General features: G+C 38.0%; 1 protein-coding gene across 9 annotated transcripts in view; it reads right to left on the reverse strand.

Annotated features, from left to right (window-relative positions):
- RAPGEF2 (Rap guanine nucleotide exchange factor 2) overlaps positions 1-22,605 on the reverse strand; it is a 192,404-nt gene that overhangs the window by 55,777 nt on the left and 114,022 nt on the right. For 2 of the 9 annotated variants that reach the window (XM_054823762.1, XM_054823763.1), the window contains exon 1: positions 14,087-14,590. The exons of 6 other annotated variants lie outside the window; for them this stretch is intronic. In XM_054823762.1, the coding sequence (XP_054679737.1) occupies positions 14,087-14,146 (60 nt within the window). In that variant the 5' untranslated portion in view covers positions 14,147-14,590. Of the gene's footprint in view, positions 1-14,086; positions 14,592-22,605 lie in introns of those variants that run through there. One more of the 9 variants, XM_054823765.1, reaches the window with a different exon arrangement.

The raw sequence follows: 22,605 nt of genomic DNA on the forward strand, positions 1-22,605 counted from the left end.
CCATGGATATATGTTTAAGTACCAACAACTCCCTGACAACCTCAGCCACATGGAGAAACGTGGTCTGCTAAAATTTTTCCCAAACAGTGCAGTGGAAGTGAAACCTTGCAGAAGGGAGTATGTAGGAGGTCTTCCTCCTCTTTTTTCATTAAGCATCTGGTATTTTATGGTGATCTGTTTATTTCATAAGGTGCCTACAATTTAGATCAGATCCCAATCTCAGTCACTTCTGAACTACTGTGAAAAGCAGAATCTCTATTTCAGTATATTACGTCTGCACATTTACAAGGACATATCGTGTAACTCCTGGGAGCACCCCGCTGTCTCACCAGGCACTCGCATTCAGAGCCCTAACAGAGCCTACACACCCCACGCCCGCACAACAACTAACAGCTTCCCAAAAACACCGAGTAAAATCGAGAAGGGAATTCGTACTGTGGAAATCTACATAATGAGAACGGACAACTAGGGACAGGCACTCAATGACGACTGCAGTTTAGGCTGAAGGAAAGACCGTTCTGAGGCATTTCAATTGACTTGTGAAATATCTCTAGGGTAGGAGCGCAGAGAACTGAGCTCAACCACTGAACTTCAGTAAAAGCTCCCCATTATTTACTAGCAATAGACATGGAGGACAAAAAAATAACAAAGGCTGGCTTTGCAGAGATCTCTCTCTCGGGAATAAATGATTTTCATAATGCATGTTCAACTTGATGTTTTTCCCACAGTTAGATATCTCTAAATACTTTCTCTTGTGGCCGTTTGGGTGTGTAATACGCTGAGAACCACTGCTGGACCGGAAACTAAATGGCCTACTTTCAGGATTTTTTTGGGGACCTATAAGGTTAAATTTTGAACTCTTTGGCCTGTTACAAGTTACTGTGGGAGAGGAAGGAACCAAGAACCTGGTCAGAAACTTTGCTTCCACAGGAAATCAGATAAAAGATTTATGCCTAAGGATGTAAAAGCAAAAAAAAAAAGTTCAAGAACACTTTATGTGGGCACATATGTTTACAGGAAATGTTAATTCAAACATTTTCAAGCAAGACGTTTTAAGTCCTACAGAAAATTTTAAGTGAGGGTATGCCCACGTATACCTCGCATGCAGGCTCGTTTGGGGTTTCTTACACAGCAGTCTAACAAGCGGACACGGGGGATGCTGAAGAGCAATTACACCAGCAGGGGTAAAACTGGTGGCACCTACAGCCAGATTTTATTTTCAACTTTAAAGCACCACTCAGGATTGAAAACCACTACAGACAAGTAAAGAGTGTAGCCCAGAGGTGAAAACATCTATCCTAAGCACATTTTAAACGGGTAAAGCAAAGATCTATGATACGTATACAACTTCAAGTGTTGAAACCTCCATCAGTAGGGCGTTCTTACACCATGTGTTGCTTTCTGTGTTTTATACCCGATCACGGAATATTTCATTGCATGATTACAGCACTCTAGCCAATCTAACCAAGCCTGGTTAAGTTTTTCAAACACTCATGAAGGGACAACCCAGTTTTGAAGTGCAGCTGTTTAATCTGAACTACTGCAGTTTAATTACTGAACTACAGCCCTGAATTTTACTGCACTGAACTGACTTACAATAGTAAAAGAAATCATAGCAAATTGATTCTAGAATAAAGAAAAAATAAATTAAGGGCTACCCAAATAATTTTTATTTTTTTAAAGATTGAATATGAAAAAATATAGATATAGGAAGTATCTTAGAATTCCCCTTTTTCCAAGCGGGGGAAAAAACAAACGTGCTGGTAAAACCCTGATGGTATCGCAGTGCAAAGACGCTGTCAGTACAAGGGATGAGCAGGACACTCTGTGAGAATAGGATGACTCCTACTTGGAGTAGGAGAAATAAAATACAGCATGAGAAGATGTGAGATCATGCACTTGGAGACGAAAACGAAGAATCTAGGAACTTATCTGTCAGAAATGACTGTGAAAAGAGTTTCAGTATATTTGCTAATCAAAAGGTGACTGAACTGTTAAGGTGATGCAGTAGAAGAACCCAATGAGATCACAACATGCATCATCCAGAAATACAGAAGTTCTAGGCTCTTCTCCACAGCCCCAGCAGAGACCTTATTTGGAAATGCTGCACACATTCCCAGCTATATGTTTTCAACAAAGATAGACTTAAAGTCATAACATACATAGATTCAGAGAACTATCACGATTATCAGAAAAAGAAAAATTAGTATTTGAGAAAGTGCAAGAGGACGATGGCTTATTCAGCCCAAGCTGAGAGCGGGTATGATAACTATCTACAAATAGGAAGGAGGAAAAAGAAATATTTCCAGTAAAAGGCAATGCAGGTGCAAAGCCTAATGAGCAGGAAGTTGAAAGAAGGTTGCTACCTAATGAACCACAGAGATCCTCAAAACCAAGCTCAACAGGAGCTGTGGTAGAGAAGGCTTTCAAACCCAAACTAGACAAAGTTATGAACATGCTGTGCAACAGTGTGTGATGGCAGTGACCCAGAAAATCCCTTCCAGATCCATGTCACTCCTCCAAGCAGAAAAATCTGAAGCTAGCCTGTTTTTTGGTTTTTTATATACTTTATCATTCATAAGCATACTAACCAAAGGAGGAAAAAAGACAAAAATCAACATCATTAACATCATAACATTTTAGATTTTTCTTATTGGTATCTTCTTGGTAAAGATTTAAGTATTCTGTACGCTTCCAAGGAAAATATTTTTAAAAGCTATAGATACGCGGGGAGTTGCTGTGCACAGATGCAAACACCAGAGACTTCCATCTGTACACTGAGTCTTACCTCTATAAAGTACCAAATTAATTGAAAGAAATTGGATGAAAATTTAAATAGAGACATGACAATTCATAAGCAATTAAACAGATTATTTTTTTTATGTTTGATGCCAATGCCACCCTTAGAGTTTTAACTAAATGATTATCTTTGCTTTATAGTATCAAGGAATTGCTCATGAGAAAAGTGGGTGAGGTTGGTTTTTTCCTAATGCCACAACTCTGCTTTTCAGTAACTTAAGCAACAGGAAAGGAATATGTATGATTTCTTCTGCTAATGACTGGCTCCAAATAAGAAATCATGCACTGCAACTACATGTTTTCCATGTGCTTGCTCTACAATGGAAACTTCCTCTATTTTCCTTGTCTGACAATGAAAGACGCACACTTTTGCTTCACCTCAAGCAAAAACTGAAGAAACACAATATTGCAGGATGCATATTCTCAACACACAAGAGGCTATCAAAGTACTTGCTCAACCTTGTTTTTAAGAATGTTCTGATTGTAGCATTCTTTCATATAAAGTAAAAATGTGTATTACCAGAAAGTTTTGAGATTCTTAACTACATAACAGTAAGCATTTTGAAATAATGATATGAAATTAAAAAAAAAAAAAAAAGGAAGGCAAATAATTCTGCTTTAAAATGAGGATGATATTTTTAGAATAAAGTGATTTTTGAAAGACAGCTTATAGATGCTAATTCTGAGACTGCTGTACAGACAGCAAAGAGGTTTCATATTTGTATTATAAAGTAATATATGTAATGTCTCGCTATTTTTCTGGATAACAAGAATAGCACAGCAACAACTCAAAATATTTTTAAATGACAAGTATTTCCCTTTATACATGACTAATGTTGCAAAAATCTTAAAATAGTATGATTTTACCTTATCTATGATTTATTACTTATAAGTTTTGAAAGTGCAACTGTACTCATGCCATAGCAACATAACAGCAGTGAATGTTGCTATAACATTCCCAGCTTTAATTGCTACATTATTTTATTTACATTTTCCCCTCATATGATAACAAAAGAAAATTAATGAAAATTTTGGACAATATCAAATGCTAAGTTCAAGTAGCTTTATTTTTTGTTTTAATCACCTAATTTTTCCAAATATCTACAACAACATATTTACAAGGTAATGGTTTTCCAGCTTCCTTCAATGATGAAGCAAAACACAACGACCCTACACGGTGCCTGCTAAAACCAAGGCTGCTGGTCAATTCATTGTCAATTGAATTGAAACACCATGTCATTCTGCTTAAAATCCTGACATTCAGATGTGACTTCCAGAAATTTATCTATTTGTGTCTGTGCGGGTAGGTGTACACACATTTTAAATCATCCCTTACCTTCCTGCCTTAGGTCAACAGCATACTAAAAACCACAATTCATGTAGCAACTTATATATTCTGTTGACACCATGAAATATTTCATTGGTGCCTATTTAGGAAGGGATTTGAAATCAGAGATTACCAAGCTGCAGAAAAAATAAGCAGCACAGAAATCAGCTGGAAATACCAGGACCAATAACTGCAAAAACAATCAGGGAAGTTTATGGGTTTTTCTCCCACCTACCAGAAGATAAGCTATAGAGACCCAGTGTGTGTGCATGTACATCACCCACGGCATTAGGTCACCTTGCAATAACCAGAAAAATTGAGAATCAAATCTTAATTGCTGATTTATGACAGCACTAGAATGGGTTTTGCTATAACACCCCATGGTGCAAGAGATTAAGAAGGTTACTTTCTTTCAGAAAAGTGGTAGATGTTTTAGTCATTTACTACATTTAAATATGTTATCTCTGCATGCTTAACTGAATAAAACACCAGCTGGAACATTGAACCTCCACTTAAAAAAAAAAAATCGTATTACTCTAACTCAGGAATTCCTAAATTTAGTTTTCCCTGGGTACCAGGGAAGAAAGAATAGTAATGTACAATACTAATGGAAGTGGCAGGTGTAGGAATGACATTTAACTGTCTAAACAACCTCTTCCTTCAACAGGAAAGAGGTAGATAACTAGATTTTCTGTATACTACTGCTGACATGGACGCCACTGTTTGTGAAACTACACTTCAGTATACATTTATTTAGGAACCACAGCTGTATTTGGGGACCTTGGAAACTCTCTGCTACCCAGAAATATCTGAAATCCTTTGCTCTGAAGTGCAAGAAATCTCTCATCTTCTCCCAAAACTAAATAAAAAAATTAAAAATTAGCAACTAAAACAACCTCCTGTTTTGGAAACGAGCAAGACTGAACGGGACAGAAACTCCTGGAGTCAGACAACAGAAAAATGTTTGCAGAAGTCATTCACCAACAGGCAAGGAGAGGTACACCTAGCACACAGGCTTCTACAGTCATTCACAGAAACTAACACTGTTTTCATTTTAGTTTGCTTTTTATTCTGCTCTTACAGCTGTGAACAGCTTCACTTTTAAAAGAATTAGTACGAGTCTTCTCTGTTGCCTTAAAAAATTCAGTGGACCACCATTTCCAGACGCGGAGTTAAATAATTAAGTAGGACACTTTACAGAAATCCATAAATTCATGCATCTTCCTTTTCCTTGTGGTTCCTTAAAACTGAGGACAACAGAAAAAAGATCCTTCTACATTATTTATGGCTATTTCAAACAAAAGCCCCCTATAGTCATCATCTTATTCAAAGACCAAAAAACCTAGCTAAAAATGCACTGGTGATGTGGGTCAAAACTGAAAAGGCAAGCACACCAGGGAGACACATCCAAGTCTGACATCTGGCTCTTTTCTGAGCAATCTAGACGAGTAAAGAGCTACTGCCTGCCAAGTATTTGGAAGAGTTTTGTGGGGTTTTTTTCTAGCTCGTTATCAGGAATACATTAAGATTTGGAGGTCAAGCTGTACGCTGACCAGTGAAGCAGCAGAGGCAGACACTCTACAATGCAAGTTTTGAAGTGCCTTTAGCTGCTTACATATAAGGAGGAAAAAAAACAAATCAAGAGCACAAAATCATAGTTGGGTTAAAATGAGAACAGGGCTGATGGTTCAGCAAACCTAGGATATAGCCAACTAAGAAATAACTCCCATGAGTCTGTTTAGATTTCCCAAAACCTAGACTGATTATTTCTTTCAACCACAACCAAATGCACCCAGTTTTCCAGTACAATGTCCTTCATCCTCCCGTTTTCAGGCCATCGATCCCACTACCAGGATTAATTTTTGGTCCAGTTCCACAACCATATTCTCTTTTTCAGGCATTACCATGCCCTTTCAAATCATCCCACGTCAGACCTTCCTGACACTCATGTAACTCCTGCAGCATTCGGTAGGTTGGCAGGCGCACAGCAGCAGATCGGCATTTAGGAAACAATGCCGTGGATGGAGTCCTAACAGCACAACCCAGCTCCCATTCTCCTGGCTCTGCAGGAATAACAGCAGCACAGAACAGTAAAAGCCTATTTTTAACTATAAAGCATATAAAGCAAGCCAACATGACTAAATATACAAAGGGAGCAGACCTACAAAATAGCACGATGTCATTTTTATGAAATCATTCTTCAGAGGAAGAAAAAAAAAAAGCTTTAATCCATTTTTCTTACATGCAAAGTCACAGTCTGGAGTCAAGCTATAAACTAATAAATCCTACCCAGTCGGTGTGTGCAAATGACCCAGCGCACAGCGCCTGTGCTTATAAGCAAGCAAGCTGACAGGCTGCAGTCAGATAAAATGAGGCAATATTTATAGACTGAGTGAAAGAAATCACAGGTTGAGGAATTTGACCACTGGGTTATTGTCTGGGTTTACAATGTGGTTCCTCCCTGGCTGTCCATATACCTCTAAGGATCAGGTAACTGCAGGTAACAAGAGGAGCATTACTGCTACCAAGCATCAGCAATGTTTTCACTTGGTCACCAACCAACCCTGGGGCAGCTGAAATAAGGTATCAGAAGGTAGACGTACTGGGATTCGTGCTCCAACATTTGCAATGGAGACCATGGATCACAAAAAGACTGATGCCCTTATTTTTAGCTCTTTGACCAGCTTAAGGTTTAGGCTAAGTAGAGAAGGAATGCCAGGTTAGCTAAATACTGTAAAGTTGCTTCATGGTAGCAAGCTTCACGTTTGCAGTGAGAGCAACCCCAAAAGACAGATGAAACCTTCTGGCCAAAGGCTGGATCCACATTCTTGCATATTACCATACTGCACCAGTCTAATAAGCAAGTCTAGTATTCCAAGTGCAAATTACAAACATCACCTACATAAAATTTCACCCTATCTTCCAGTCATTTCACCAAATGCAATTGGTTGCAATCCTGCATCTTTTCTGAGCAAAACAACAAAACATTAAAAAAATAAAATTAGGCAATAGCTCATCTCCACCCTGATATCTCAGATATATGAGGGACTAAGTAGCAGCACTATTTGGGTCAGGTGCTATGTTAACATAAGGCTATTTACCTTCAACATCACCCACATAAAAGCATTGCAATCTCTTGTCCTTCTCTGCCCTTCTAGTATCCCCATACAAACACAGAGTTTAGGAAGGAATGACAAACACTCCTCTAAGTTGCAGCTCCTGGGCATAGGATCAGCTTTCACAAGTAACCCACTGAGTGGAGACTCCTTCACTACCAGACTTAAATACAATATCGAAAATGAAGTGTGGCAGCTGCAAGGTTCTTTGGTCAAGGGTAAATCTCAAGACATTAATCTCTCACTTTTCTCAAATCCTTAACATTAACTATACTTCTCATGTAGGGTCTTCACAGTCAGTAGTACTTGTCATCCATTGGCAATAAAGAACACCAGAAACACTGCTTCACTATTACATTTACCTGCATAAAATACCCTACTATCGAGATTTTCTTCTTCTATTTCCATTAATTTTTAAATTTAGAGAATGCGAAGAAGAATGCATCAATAATAGTAAGTGAAAATAATCATCTAGTTATGTATTTGCTGTTGCAACTAGGATATAAAAAAAAATTGTATCGGACTTTAATAAAATAACCCTGAGATCCTGAAAATCTTGTATTTATTTCAGTCAGACAAAAAAATCACACCACTGTGTATTTATGAAAGGGTTAGTAAAATTAGTTCAGCTTTTCAAACATCAAGGATGCTGTTTATGACTAATTTGTAGTAATTTAAAGACTAGAATACACCAGGGAATAAAAACCATCTAAGACAGTTGAAGAAAATCAAACTTTAAATAGGCTTTAAAAAAAAAAAATTATTCTTTAGAGTTTCCAGTATTAACATCATTCATATCCCAGAGAGCTGATTGTTTGAACACAGTTTAAATGTTTATCCAATTCTAGTTCACAAATTAGAAAACATGGTTCCTAATGCTCATATTGTTAAATCATGTGTCATTATCTTTTGACATTTCACTGATTTTGCAGACAACCTGTAAAGCTATCAAGTAGTATTTTGTAGACGAGCTTCAGGTCATCTCAGCAGCAGATACAGAACATAAGACACTTCCTCTTGTTTTTGCGTACTGGAGTAGCAGTAGCAGCAGTCACAACTGCAAAAACAAGCGACACAACTGCAGCAGTTTCTAATCCTCTCATAAGCTACATATTTCTTTGCATATCACTGTCTGAGATTCCCTGCCTTACATAATTAAAATTGAAATAAAAAAAAATCTAACTTACTTCATCTCGCTGGCATATTTTTACAGGTCCATTTGCTAAACGGTTAGGTTTATGCACTTGGAAATTGTTTAAGTACAAGCATAAATACCACTGTTTAAAACTCTCGAGCCAATATTCTGCAAGGGCATGCAAATATTTTGCAGACGGAAGCATTAACTTGAGGTAGGGAGACACAGGATTTCCTTAGCTGACTATGCCTGCTTCTAGTTACAATGGACTTCATGCTACTCTATGTGCATATTCAAAATTCCCTGGTATTTTTAACCTACGCTACTTAGCACAACATATTCCATTATCCATACCCATTTATAAAGCTTCTATTATTCCTCTGTCTTTATTAACTTATAGAATCAGGAACAAATCTACAGTACCTTAAGGGCTTTAGGGTTTTTTGTTTCCTTTGAGCTTTGGCCTTTTTTTTGTGAGTTTTTTGTTTTGTTGGTATTTTTTGGGTTGGGGTTTTGTGTTGGGTTTTAGGGGTTGTTGGTTGGTTGACTTTGGTGGTTTTTTAATTGTTGATTATCAGGAGCTCTCAATTTTTGCTGGATTTTCAGCATGCCTGAAAATCAGGCAGGAGTGCCTAGTAATGATAAATTGTATTAGTCTGTTGGTCTCAAAATAGAATTTTGAAAGAAGCTGACTTTCCTTTTCAGGTTCACATCTGTATTATAATGACACATTTCAGGGTACACCATCATAAATAGCACTCTAAGACCACCACTAAATTTGGCCGCTTTGGAACATAAACCAGAACTGGTAATATTGATTATGTTAGTTTCCTAATTCTCATTGTGAGGCCCGATCTTTTCCTATGTCAAACTTGCTAAAGAAATGCCCTGCTGTGACATCTTCTATGGCAACTATCCATGCTGACCTGGAAAAATTCCAGCTACTTCTTAAGAAGGTAGAGAAAGCAGTTTTGTGTGCACGCACACACACAGTATACATATAGATGGTGGCTTTTTTGGTGTGGGTTTGTTTTGGGTTTTTTTCTTCTTTTTTTCTTTTAAATTTGTTGTGCAATCCCCAGGCATTGAAATAGTAACAGAAAGGTGGCAGGACATCTCCTATGTGCCAACGATGTTTTCACTGCCATCTCTACAGGTCACTAATGCATTCGCTCTCATTCCTATGAAATGACCCAAATTTTTCTATTAATGAGCTTTTGAGAAAATCTGCAGTTAAATGTTGTCCTGGAGAACAGGAATTTAGCCAGTCTCTACCACAGATCTCTGGTAGGATGCCAGGCAAGTCACTTGAAATCAACCTTTCAGGCAATCATTAGGCCATAGGTGTCTGAACTGGGCCAATACACAGAAAATTCAAGTAACAAAATCCATACTCAGAACACTTACTTAGGCCTAGCTATGCTGAGAAATAAGCATCTTAAGTTCTCAAAATTCTGTCCTTACTTTTTGCCAAAGATTTGCTTTAGCAGAGCTACCTGAAAAATGAAGATAACCTGTCCCCCTGCACTACTTTAATGAATCACATGAACACTGTAGTTACAAACACCTAAAAAAAGCCACAGAAGCAAAAAAATAAATTAATGCTTTCATGTTCTGGGCAGGACTTGAATAGTACGCCATAAACACAACCTGGCCATTTGAGCCATAAAGCCATTGCAAAATATCAAACAGCTGCTCATTAAACCAGAGCTATCTATCTTGAGATGAATCTTGTGGAAGATACATGGTCATGTAATTAAAGGCTGTATCACAATGCATCTATGAAGAAGCGAAATACATTTCCTAATCACATGAAAAATCCGCAACTCCTTTATTGGTCTTCAGAGAGGATTTTTTTTTCAAAATATACAAATTAGAAGGAAAGGAATAATAAGAAGGGGGCAAAACAGAAATCTGGTTTCAACAAGCAATAAAGGTGTCTAACAACGACAAAAAAATCTGTATCAAGTCCCAGTGCAATGTAATTCATTAAGATGAACAAAATCACAACCATCAGCAGCTACAGTTGCTAACAGGTTACTACCTAGTTGGAGTTCTTTTTCATACATCTTTTTTTTTGGTCCCCCCCCACCCCCGATACATCTATATATACATAAAAAATATCCAGGTATGATGCCACCTCAGATTGTTCACCTTACCAAGCATACCCACCTGATCACTTCATCGTAGCTCTTTCACATGCATTATTAGTGCAGTGTGATGCTCACTCAAAGAACAAACTATCCCGGGTGACGTTCATTGTCTGAGTTATAAAACAGTACTGATGGTCTCTTCCAGAAAATTATGCTTATTCTGTATAGTTCTAGATTTCATAAGAAAGCATGCCAACCCACACCCTTACTATATCAACAAACTAAAATAACCGTATTTGAACAATTACCACTCGAGACTTTTCCTCAAAATACCACTCATTTCCTTCTCATACCCGAGAGTGAGGGGGCCTCTCACACAGGACTACAAATCTTTGTGAACAAAAATATGGTAAGAACAAGCCAAAGATTTGACTTATTGCTTTCAATATTTTTCAGTAATTCAAGACAGGTCAAGCACATCAAAAGACTGTAGTAGCTACATGATCCCTAAAGGAGAGTCACTGGGTTAGCAGTGAAACTTATGCTTTATTAGCAGACTTTGTTTCAATAATACCCGAAGTAAAAATCTAACTTATCCTTTCTTACAGGTTGTGCATAAGTCACTCCAATGTACCCTGCAATTCACGAGTTGTTGTTAATCACTACACAGTCATGAAAGAACTATGCATCTCATGTCACATTTTTAAAGGCCATTAGACTTGTCAATTTTTTTTTTTTTTTTTTAAATAACCTTAAGTAAGTTCCTACAGACACCACACAGAAGGGAAAAAGGAGAAATGAGATGGAAAGATAGCATTCTAAAAGGCCCGAGTCTACTGTGGGAACCTTCATATGCTAGATCTTTGTGTGATTTTTCCACATAATAAAGCAGGTATACATGTGATGTGTGAAACACTTCAAGAGACAGTTGTTTCAACATCCACAAAATGACCATCACTCATCCTCCTAATATTTAAGATTAGGAAAATCATAATGAGCACTACAAAGCTAGTTGAGAGGACTCTTAAGACCAGCAAGGATACAGCCAAATAGAGCAAACCTACTGAACTACATGAAATCTGGTTGAGTACTTTAAAGACAAGAACTAAGCAGAATCACTTTTTCAACAATCCAGTTTTCATTTCTCTGCCTTCTTTCACTCAGAGCAAACTTTTACTCCCTGTTCAGTAGATGACAACAGTTGTGTATCAAGGAACATCGCCTTCAGTTGTGTATCAAGGATGAACACCTTCAGAGAGGAGTCCGTAGCACTCCTTCAGACTCTTCCAATTTATGAAATATGAGACAGGTGGGACCAGTACACTTGATTGATGCTGCTGATTTTATTTCTTCTATTAAGTAATCTAGGAAATGCAACACAATTTTTCACTTTTCCTTGCTCCACTTTCACAATGATGAACATAGTGGTCAGTTTGCACACCATTTTCACAGAAGGGTAGATTTCACCCATATCCCTCATTCCTCAACTGAACTAGTGTGAAATTAAGATTTACCAGCATGAAGTAAAATTAATTTACAGAACTTCGTGAAACTTTGCACAGGAGATTTTTGCATTCAATTCTAGACTGTCCCAGCAAATCAAGCTGTGAGACTCTAGATGGGGATGTCACAGAAGAAATTTAGGCTCTCTCCTTGACATAAGATCAAGTCAGATATCAATAAAACATTTAGGATTCTGGAAATATACTAGCATGAAAATAACTCATCACCAAAAAGGATTAATTCAATAAGTCTTCCTTTTAGGCAAAGCAAGACAAAGCCTGTATACCTTGAAACTCCAAGCTTCCCTTCCCTCTCTACCAAGAATTCACATCTTTCAGTCCCATTTTCCAAGCAAAATAACCTCTACCTGGAGAACAACCATGGAAAAGTTTCATTGCCAAAGTGGTTTTTTTTCTTGAGCTACATTGTGTTCTAACAGTTTCATTTTAAATTTATATATAAACTCTAAACTATCACTTTTGTTTATGCAAAATCTGCAATTGCATGCCAGCCCTATGTCAAAGTATGATTTCTTTCTCTTGCACATATATGAACATTTCTTAAGGTAAACTAATTTTCTTGTAAAGTCATACTTTTACTTTCTCCCTTTTATTATTCCTACATTTTGGTCTAGAGAGTGAATTTATCTCTGTGATTAATTAACTCAAAGTAATACAACTGAAATATGACAGAGCTTATAACGTAGAGTCTCTAAAATGCCAGGTTAATTTTTTTTCCTTTACCTATAAGCAATTATTTTTTATATTACATAAATACACGTTATATAAATATATATGTGTTTAGAAGCTGTGTTGCCAGAATCAACCTAGAACTTTTCATCAACATTCTTTGGAGAGTAGAAAAAACAACACATATGCAGCTTTCTCATTTTATTCCAATTTGCAAAGTCAAGGTATCCTATTCTATTTCAGCTTCTTCAGTACTTGAGTTTCAGAAAGAAAGGAGTTGGGTTTTTTTTTTAGATTAAGTTCTAAATATTTCATGAACACCAAATGATTTGGTAACATGAACTCCTTTATTCTTAGAATGTAATTAAGAAGAAGGGAAAAGAACAAAACAGTCTACAACAAGAAACTGTGATATGTCTGCTACATGCATAAGAAAAATCAACTAGACACATTCTGAAATGTTTCTAGATTAGTTTCTGTATTTCTATACAAACTGAATTCTTGAAGGCAGTGTTCCTCCTTTAAAAAGTTCCTGCTATCACATCTTCCCAATACTTACGATTCTTAGCTGTATACGCTGAACATACTGTACATATTCCCACGCACATTCTAACACACACAGTATGCACAGAACATATATATAAATATCTTTTCAAGAAACAAATTGTCAGATTGAAAATTACATTGCACCATATAAAATCTAGCATGAAGATTTAAACGTGTTTACCAAGCCATAAGAATCTATACTTCTAGAATCTTTTTATCATGTAAAACCTAAATTTCTAATTCCTGACACCTGAGGCCCTGTTAAATAATGTTTGCTCTTCTGCTTATGAATGCATTTTTCCCAAACAATAAACACAGGCAGCCTATGGGATTAAAGCATGACAAAGGTGTAGCTGACTCATGGGATCAATTAGAAAGCATCAGTACTTACGCCTTTTGTTCATTCCGTGTTTTACTAACAGTTTCTGCATTTTGAGCATAAGTGTATCACAGATGTTAAACGCCATGCTACAAGGCAACAGCACACTAGTACCATACACTAGACAGAATAAATCTATTCTTATCACTACCTACAATTATATTACTTGTTATACAGCTTGAGTATTTCTTTAAAGTTTTAACAAATGCATAACAATTTTAGCTGAATGCTCGTAGCTTTTTGCCCATTGTATGCCAGCATTTTCTCAGTAAATTTTTAACATTCAAGAAGAACCTACAGAGTTGCCTTTTCTAAGCTAAAAACAATCTTAAATACAGCCACCGACTCTAATGCCTCCTCAGGTACAGCTTTCCCCCAAAACCCACTATTAAATTCACAAGCAGGAAAGCCCGTGAGCAGGACGACAAGCAGTTTCAATCTCCATGCAGTTTGCCCGTGACAGGTTATTGATAGAAGAAACAGAATTTGCAATACTTACTGAGTGTTTCTCCTGCTGGCCCATAACTCCATGGTTAGCTGGGATTGCAAGTGGTTTCATAATGAAGAAACATAAGCTGAACTGAATTTACACATCATGTACCAATTTCTTATGGATGGCAAGTCACCCTCCACGGCATTAAATTAAAAAGAGGAGGAGGGGGGGAAACCAAGCTGGAGCTAAAAGTGTCACTATTGGTAAGCTCAAAACCCCCCTCGCACTTGTAGTGCAGAGCAGCAATCCAAACGACGCGTTAGTCTCCATTTTTGTAACACTGAAAGTCTAAGCATGTCAGGACGTACAGAGCCTGATGAAACCCTACATATCCAGCATTCATCCGAGGAAACAAAACCATTCCCTGAGCCTGAGGAATGGGAAGAAAAGAAAAAGGAGGAAAAAAGCTAAAATGGCTGACTGCACAGAGACTCCCTCAAAAAGGCTTAATACAGTATTATATTAGTGAGGGTGCAGGAACCAGCCTCCAGCATTCAGCCAAGCATTGTTAATACTCCTGTTTCATTTGCAATCACACACACTCACACACGCAGCCTCCCCCCCCGCTCCAGCACTACCCTCCACTCCCCCAAAATCAGGGCAGAGCACGCGAATAGGGACCTCCTCCCCTAGCTGCTAATGATGCTGACAGAGTAGTGACCAGTGATCTCTGTTCCACTCAGCTAACCAAGTTTGCACAATTAATCTTAGCAGCATGACATTGATGGACATTTAATTTTATGATGCCTGTTCCTCGCAATCAAGACAAGCACGTCTACTGCCCAAAGAGTCAGCAACGAAAATACAACACAGTTACACACACACACACACACAAACCCAGAGAATCATGAGTCTGAATGCAATACGCCAATATAATTACGTTATTGTGCTTACTTTGGAAGACCATGGCTGCAGGCAGTTGGCATAGCAACGCACAAGGAAAGCCATTTCCTGGGTAGAAAGAATGCTTCCTTTTCTAAATAAAAAATTCCTCTTAGGATACAAACGGCATTGCTGCTTCCTGCAGAAAGCAAAGACACTGTAGTCTGTCTCTTAACCTGCACACAGGCACACACTCAATGCAGTTCGAGTGATGTAAGTGGATTTCTCTCTCCTCTCCCTCCCTCTCCCTTTATCCACCGAAATATTCAAGTCAAATGGAAGACACATTCCTTGAGGCTCGCCCCCTCGGATACTTAACCATTTCACTCATTAAGGTAGAGATGGACAATGCAGATAAAACAGCAAGCTCTTGCCTGTATCTGGTATCAGCCTCTGAAGATCAAGGCAGCCCCAGAGGGGAGGGATCCCTTCGCTGCTGGCTCCTAAGAATATCACTGAAGTCAGGGTGGGAATAAGGACCCACGTTTACCTCGGCAAATCCTGAACTGAACACGACTTTTCATGAAGATGAGGATCAAGCAGAGGGTTTGACATCACCTCCCTTCTTCCCCCACCCAAAAGAGTGCTGCTGCAGAGCTGTAAACATGGTTATCAAGTATTTATAAACAGTGCACTTGACGAGCTCGCTCAGATTTTCAGCAGCTCCACCGCTACGCAGGCCTCAGGCGCCCAGGGGCTGTGGCAGGTAAACGTCCAGAACCCTTTAACGCAGCATTTAAAGTCTTTCTGAGGATAGCTCCTGCTTCTCCTTGCACACCGAACACACAAATTCCACTAAAAACAAAAGGGGATGCAAGATCTGGAAGAGTTTGACATACATATGGCTTTTATAATTCTCCTCTCTGACTGTAATTACATCTTAAACTCGGAAATTTCCCCGGTCACTCCCATTTAACACTATACCACTATACCAGCAACATCATACTGCAGAGGAGCTGAAACGCCACGGGGAACACGCTCAAGCAATAAACTAATTGTCAGCCTAATACGACGTGCATCTTAAGTGCCACGAATTCACGTTGCTCGGCACGGGGGAGAGCAAGCCAGGGCAAACAGGAACACGCCACTCTTCCTTTAGGCTTCAACTTTACTACAGTTCTCTATAACACGTTTACAACACGTTCTTTAAAATCAGAGACCATCTGTGCTTAAAGTAACTTCAAAGTCTTTTTTTCTTTTTTTAACAAGAACAATAGAAAATAAAAGACTTAACAGTTGTTACACAGGCATAAACACACAGGAAAAAATGAATACTATGGAATATTATGTCACACAATCCGCAGCTGCCTTCCACCAAAATAACATGTCCACTGATTATGAGTTTAGTTTGTTACACAGTGATTTCTTTCGGTACTGCCAATGACTGCTAGTAAATGAGGCTATAAATATTAGTGGAAATGAATTCTAGTAAAGCAAGAAGAGATTCTGAAATATCTGGTCTATTTCTTGCACAGTTATTCTAAGGACAACACGTCATACACAGCACATTTTAAATTGAATATATTTACATTTATGAGAGTTTAATGACACTTGTACCCTTGGTGTTCTAGTATACGCTAAAAGATGAGTTATTCTTTAAACAATTGAATTACAAAAATTAGTTTAGAATTTTTAAAAGTCTTTGTAATATGCCGGTACAACTAACAGATGATTTAAAAATGTTAAATTATGCTTAAGCCTTGTAAAACAGTCTAATGCTGAGTGCAATCAATTTTCTGATGAAGTGTTGACCAGAAATAGCGGAAGTTATTCATTCTAGGAAGCTTAGACAAACCCTCTCTAGTACAAAATTAAAAAATATTACTTGCTGACAAAGCAATTAAAACCCTCTTGAGTCTGATTCGGTGGCCTTGCGGTTAACACCGTGAGCAGATTGGAGTGTGGGGTTTTAAGCTTGTGTCAGGAAAAAATGAAGTTCTGCCAAGACAGAAGTGTCTCCCCAGCGCAGGAAGGGAGCGCACCACTTTCTGAACTCCGTTACCTACATAGCTATCAACATGCATCTTACCATCAAGTTGGTATTTCCAACCAAAATCCAGCTTAGGTTTCTGTGACATAAGCCTTGAAGAGTAACATGCAAACATGAACAAAACCAGTAGTGGAAATCAAAACTTCCAGATGATGATGCCATCAAACACTCCCTTACTACTTATGCTGGTCACTACTATACACCTCTACTCATCTGTTCGAAAATTAAGTCAGTACTTCATACATGAATGCAAAATTTAAACGAACTTAACAAAGCTTAATTGACGTTCATGTGCAACAAACTGACGAAAACTTGGTGGTTTCCAAAATAGAAAAAAAACCTCTTTGCATTCAAAATATGAAAAGTCATATTTATGTAATTAGGTGAAGAAAACACCACTCTGAAGCAATTTGTGAGTCAAAACAATTTCAAGAAATAAATGGTTGGTTCCATTTCCCTATTCCTCCCTCCTCAACTGCCACCACTTTCCAGGTATGGTGGGTGCAGTGTAATCATATGCACTATCCATTATCAGTTCAGAAAATAGTTATGTATAAATTATATTTTATAAGAAAATAATTAAAGCAGAAGTTCAGTGAATCATTATATGTTTCACTGAAGAATTAATGGAATTTAAATCAGTGTCAGACACCAGAACGATATATCCTGGACAGTTTCTGTCACAAACAAGTATGAATAGTTTATCTAAAACCTAACTGCAACGTTGTGCTCATGTATTTCAAAACCCACATAAGAACACCTTGCTTAGACTTAAAATTGAAGAGAGCAAGACATTTTTGCAAATGCTTTTTGGCAACTGAAGTGAGACGTTAATAAACCTGATGTGCAGTAATTGGACATGACGGGCTATCCCCAGCTGCTTTCAAAATATTGTATTTATAAGAAAGCTGGCATCTCTATGATTCACAGAGGAGAACGTTAAAAAAAGTCCTTTCAAAAGTAACTATAAATGTTAGGACATCTTTGGACTACCCACAGGTTTCAGGATTCATAAACAGTAGTTCTGAATTTAAGGTAGAAACTGATACAGACTACAGCAGCATTGACCGTATTGCCTCTCAGCTATTTTACATTCTAGAATGTAATCACACATGGATATTTTTCTCCTAAGCAGTGTCAACAATGCTTGGAGTATTAACCTTTTTAGGTTAATGACAAATGCTACAACAACAGATTACCTCAAATCTTCAATTTCAAGCAGTCACCTTAACTTACACCTATTTACAGCAGTACTTAATATTTTATACAGATTATGTACACAGAAACCATTCTTTTCCTGAAGTACCTCAAAACCAGAAGTTATCCGCACATTTTCCCTTTCGCTTTAAATGCAGTATGAAGTACCATTTCCTTCATGTTCAAAATCTTAGACAAAAGACAACTGAACACTGCAAGGTCACGAAATTTACTGCCACATCATGACTCTTAGTAACTAGAAAACTAAGGGGGGGGAGGGAAGGCAAATAAATAGAAAAAAGACCAAGAAATAAGGCAAAGAAACATAACCATTATGTGTGTCTCAAACATTCACAGTGAAGGGACTACATTACACAGTCATGTAGGTGGAATATAGACACCTAAATTGAAGAGTGCAAGAACGGAGTACATAAGGCACAGGTATCTTTACTTCCCACCCCCTGCTTTCACTTAGAAGGGTATGAAGGTTTAAAACTTAATTTTAAGCTCAGCACTACTGGACACCTAACTGTTTAGTTCCCAGGAGCGTGCTTCTGCGTTTTATAATACTTATGCTCCCTCCCTCCCACTATCCTTATGAGAGAGATCACTAAATAACAACCTGATGCTTCCATCAGATTTAAAAACACTGGCTGAAACCACCAAAACCCCAGAACAGTAATTCACTCCAAATGCTACAACACATTTAAATGTCCCGTACAATATGAAAGTCTTATTCTAATGTATTTAAGCAAATTTACTGCCAGTAATTTAAATCTCTGGCCATCTGACCCAATTCCACGCAAGCGAGTTCCAGTTTATCAGCATAAGGCTGAGATGGGATTGCTCAGGCACACCTGTTCTATTTGCATTTTCTCGAGGACTTTGAGAACTTTAAATAAAACTCTGTTGAATAAAGGAAAATTACCAAATATCTTCTCCAAGGTGAGTTTCGATGACTAAAATACCACTTTAGCCAAAACACTGATCAAGTAATAGTATTTGTCAAATTACTTTTTTTTCCCATAAAGCTATGGCATTACCATCATTATACCAACGTTCACCGTGGCACTGGCAACACCAAAGCAACAGCTACAATGGAGCGATGTGTGCTGTTTTGATAACACATTTACTAACGTTACAGACCATTTGAACAAATGCCCTTCTGTTGAGCTGCTGCTGCAGATGAATCTATAATCCGGATCTTTAAAATAATGACAAGCCCCGAGCAGTCAGGCTGGTGCCTCAGCTGGGTGGATGTGCCGTAGACTGCCAATCTTCCTTTTGACGGCAGACTCATTTGTCACCTTCTGTGCACAGCTCTGTTTTCAGTACAGCAAACTTTCTGTTTGCATGCCATCCATCTTAAAATGGGAGCAAGTTATAGTATGCATTTAAAATACTTGCCATCGAATTCTCTTATATACAACAATTATGTTAGAACAGACATGAAGAAAACCTATAACTGATGGATATCCATCCCAAATATGACAAGATGTCCCATTTCCAGATTATTTACCTTACAAAACCGATTTAAGCAGAGGCTCACTACAGTAACAGAACACACAAACTTTTCTCTGGACTCCTTATTTATGCTTTAAATCCAACAATGCTTCTAACAAAAAAAAAAAATTAAAGGTCAATATATCTTTTTTATTCCTGCAACACTTAAAATGGTCTTATTTAATTTTACTTCCAAGATCAAAATAATATTTATGCTTCTGAAGTCACTTTATGTGATGTTTAACTGATTTACCTGTGGTTTTTACATCAAGTAAAGGGTTATTACTTACACAAGCCTAAAGTTTAACGTACATAACATGGCTTTAAAAGTGTATATTGTCATGGTTAAATGTTAAGAATTAGACATTAAAATTTGAGATATTAATTACTTCAATTGGAAGAATAGTCACAAATTAATTTCCTTAACTGTTTCAGTACTTCAGGAGTGGAAAAAATGCAGTCTGTCAGCATAGATGAAATTCTTCCCAATGTTCATAAAATTTTCTCACTTTGGTGTAAGAACAAGAGTTTAAGATAATGTGTTAATTAAATCAGAGAACATGAGAATGTGCTTTCTGCTTTTAAACTGGGGGGGGGGGGGAAGCATGAAAGCAAAAAAGCAAGCACTCTTTTAAGGTCAAGAATGATGGGCATACAGGGCTAACAAGGCCTCTTTACCAGATCTAAACAGTACCTTGACATCCATACCTGCTGGGGATGAGGTTCACTACTGAGATACAAATCGCCTTACTGTCTTGAAGGAAAACCAAAACAAATATCCACCAAAAAAACCCCCCAAAACCCAACACAAAAAACAAACACACAAAAAACCCCACACCACAAAAAACCACCACATATCATTGTGCCCGTACCAGTTTCACAGCAGGAATCCAGAGACACAAGTTCTTCACTTATGTGAGGCCCCATAAAATTTCATGTTCTTCACTGTATAATAATGCAGGAAAACTTTATGGAAGCTAACTAACTGCATACCTCTTTCATGTGTATCCTACTGCTGCACTGTTAAAAAGGTAAGAATAAAACTCAGGGATTTTTTAAGGTCAATTAACTGCCCAAATTCTAGACCGTTATGCTCTTTACCAGCCCCATTGAATCCTGTTACCTGAAATATGCTGACATGTTTGAATTGCAAGGATGATTGTCTGGCACAGAACTGAATGTATCTGAGACCACCCAATGCAGCGGAACAATTATTTAATGTTTCAGTATAAAATATTAATGGATTAAAAACAAACAAACCCCAGATTTTTCCAATCTTCTCTAAATGCTAGCTGGTTTTGTTGTTTGTTTATGCATTGGGAGATTTTGGCAGTAGTGGAGGGGGGGTATTTTTATTTTAAGTAAATACGATATGCTTTCTAAGAGTTTTCCTTGAACTTACTTAGAAGTTTTAAGGGAGAATCTGAAACTCTCATCACTTTGTTCAAGTTGTAGACATAGACAGGACTGGCAGAAAACCCCCAGTCTCCACTGGGTTTCCAGATTCCCCAAATCATGGAATCACAGAATGGTTTGGGTTGGAAGGGACCTTAAAGACCATCTAGTTCCAACCCCCCTCCTGCAGGGACACCCTCCACTAGACCAGGTTGCCCAAAGCCCCATCCAACCTGGCCTTGAACACTTCCAGGGAGGGGGCAGCCACAACCTCTCTGGGCAACCTGTTCCAGTGCCTCACCACTCTAACAGTAAAGAATTTCTTTCTAACATCTAATCTAAATCGACCTTCCTTCAGCTTGAACCCATTACCCCTTGTCCTGTCACTACACGCCCTGGTAAACAGTCCCTCACCAGCTTTCCTGTAAGCCCCTTCAGGTACTGGAAGGCCGCAATTAGATCTCCCCGGAGCCTTCTCTTCTCCAGGCTGAACAACCCCAACTCTCTCAGCCTGTCCTCACAGGAGAGGTGCTCCAGCCCTCTGATCAGCTTCGTGGCCCTCCTCTGGACTCTAAATAATGGTGGAAATTGCATGTCATTTTTACTACCATATGTGATGTTGAGTCCTTTCTGTCCATCTTCTTGAATGTTTATTTGGACATCATCTGGGGTAACTAACTACTTATCTCTGGTGTTTTGAGGAAGTTTAACTTTGAAAGGGCTGGTTGCTGCTACAGAGGATTTTCATTCACTTCGTCTATTGGAAGGAAATAACTTTTGCTTTTGTCCAGCCACAGTTTTATTGAAGGAGACTCTCCAAAGAGCCTACTTGAGGGGTTTGAAATTAAAATCAACACTAAAACCAGTTTACCAGTGTAAGATCATTTTCTTTTTGGAGAACTCTCTCCTCAGGCCCCTGCATATCCTCTCTTGTGTAACACACCACGCACTAACATATCTTGAGATCTTTGTGCCCTGGCTCTAGCAACTGTACAGAAATCATTTATCCAGACCTTTTGCTTTTATCAGTAACAAACCCCATGCAACTTCAGTTGTCCCTTACTTTTAAAATAATTATCAAGCAAAATGAACCAAATTGGTTTTAGATAGGAAAAAAGTAAAAACACAACATTACATCCTTCAAATAAAGAGACCTTAATATAGAATTCTAAGAAATGCCCATTCCCTCTCCTCTTCCCCAGTCAAATCAATCAGGCAGTCAACTACCCTCAACTGACAGATGTCCTATTTTGCAAATTTAACACTACATTTTCCCCTTGCAATTACAAGATCAGCTACCTAGATATAGAAGTGCTAAATAAAATTAAGTAGAAGTGCACCTACCACATTAAGTCTCCCTAATAATTTGATTCTACACTGTTTCATGTTCCAAGATTACTATCAGAAAAGCTGTTAGATGATCTTTTTAAGATGAACTTTTGTGCACCATAGATCATTTGCAGACTTTAAAACCAGTTAGCTGCAGGCCTTTATACTCACCAAATTAAAACATTCAAGAGTAATACAGATAATATAATTTAGCAAAGTGAATGGAAGA

Source organism: Grus americana, chromosome 4 (assembly GCF_028858705.1).
Source record: "Grus americana isolate bGruAme1 chromosome 4, bGruAme1.mat, whole genome shotgun sequence".
Lineage (NCBI taxonomy): Eukaryota > Metazoa > Chordata > Aves > Gruiformes > Gruidae > Grus > Grus americana.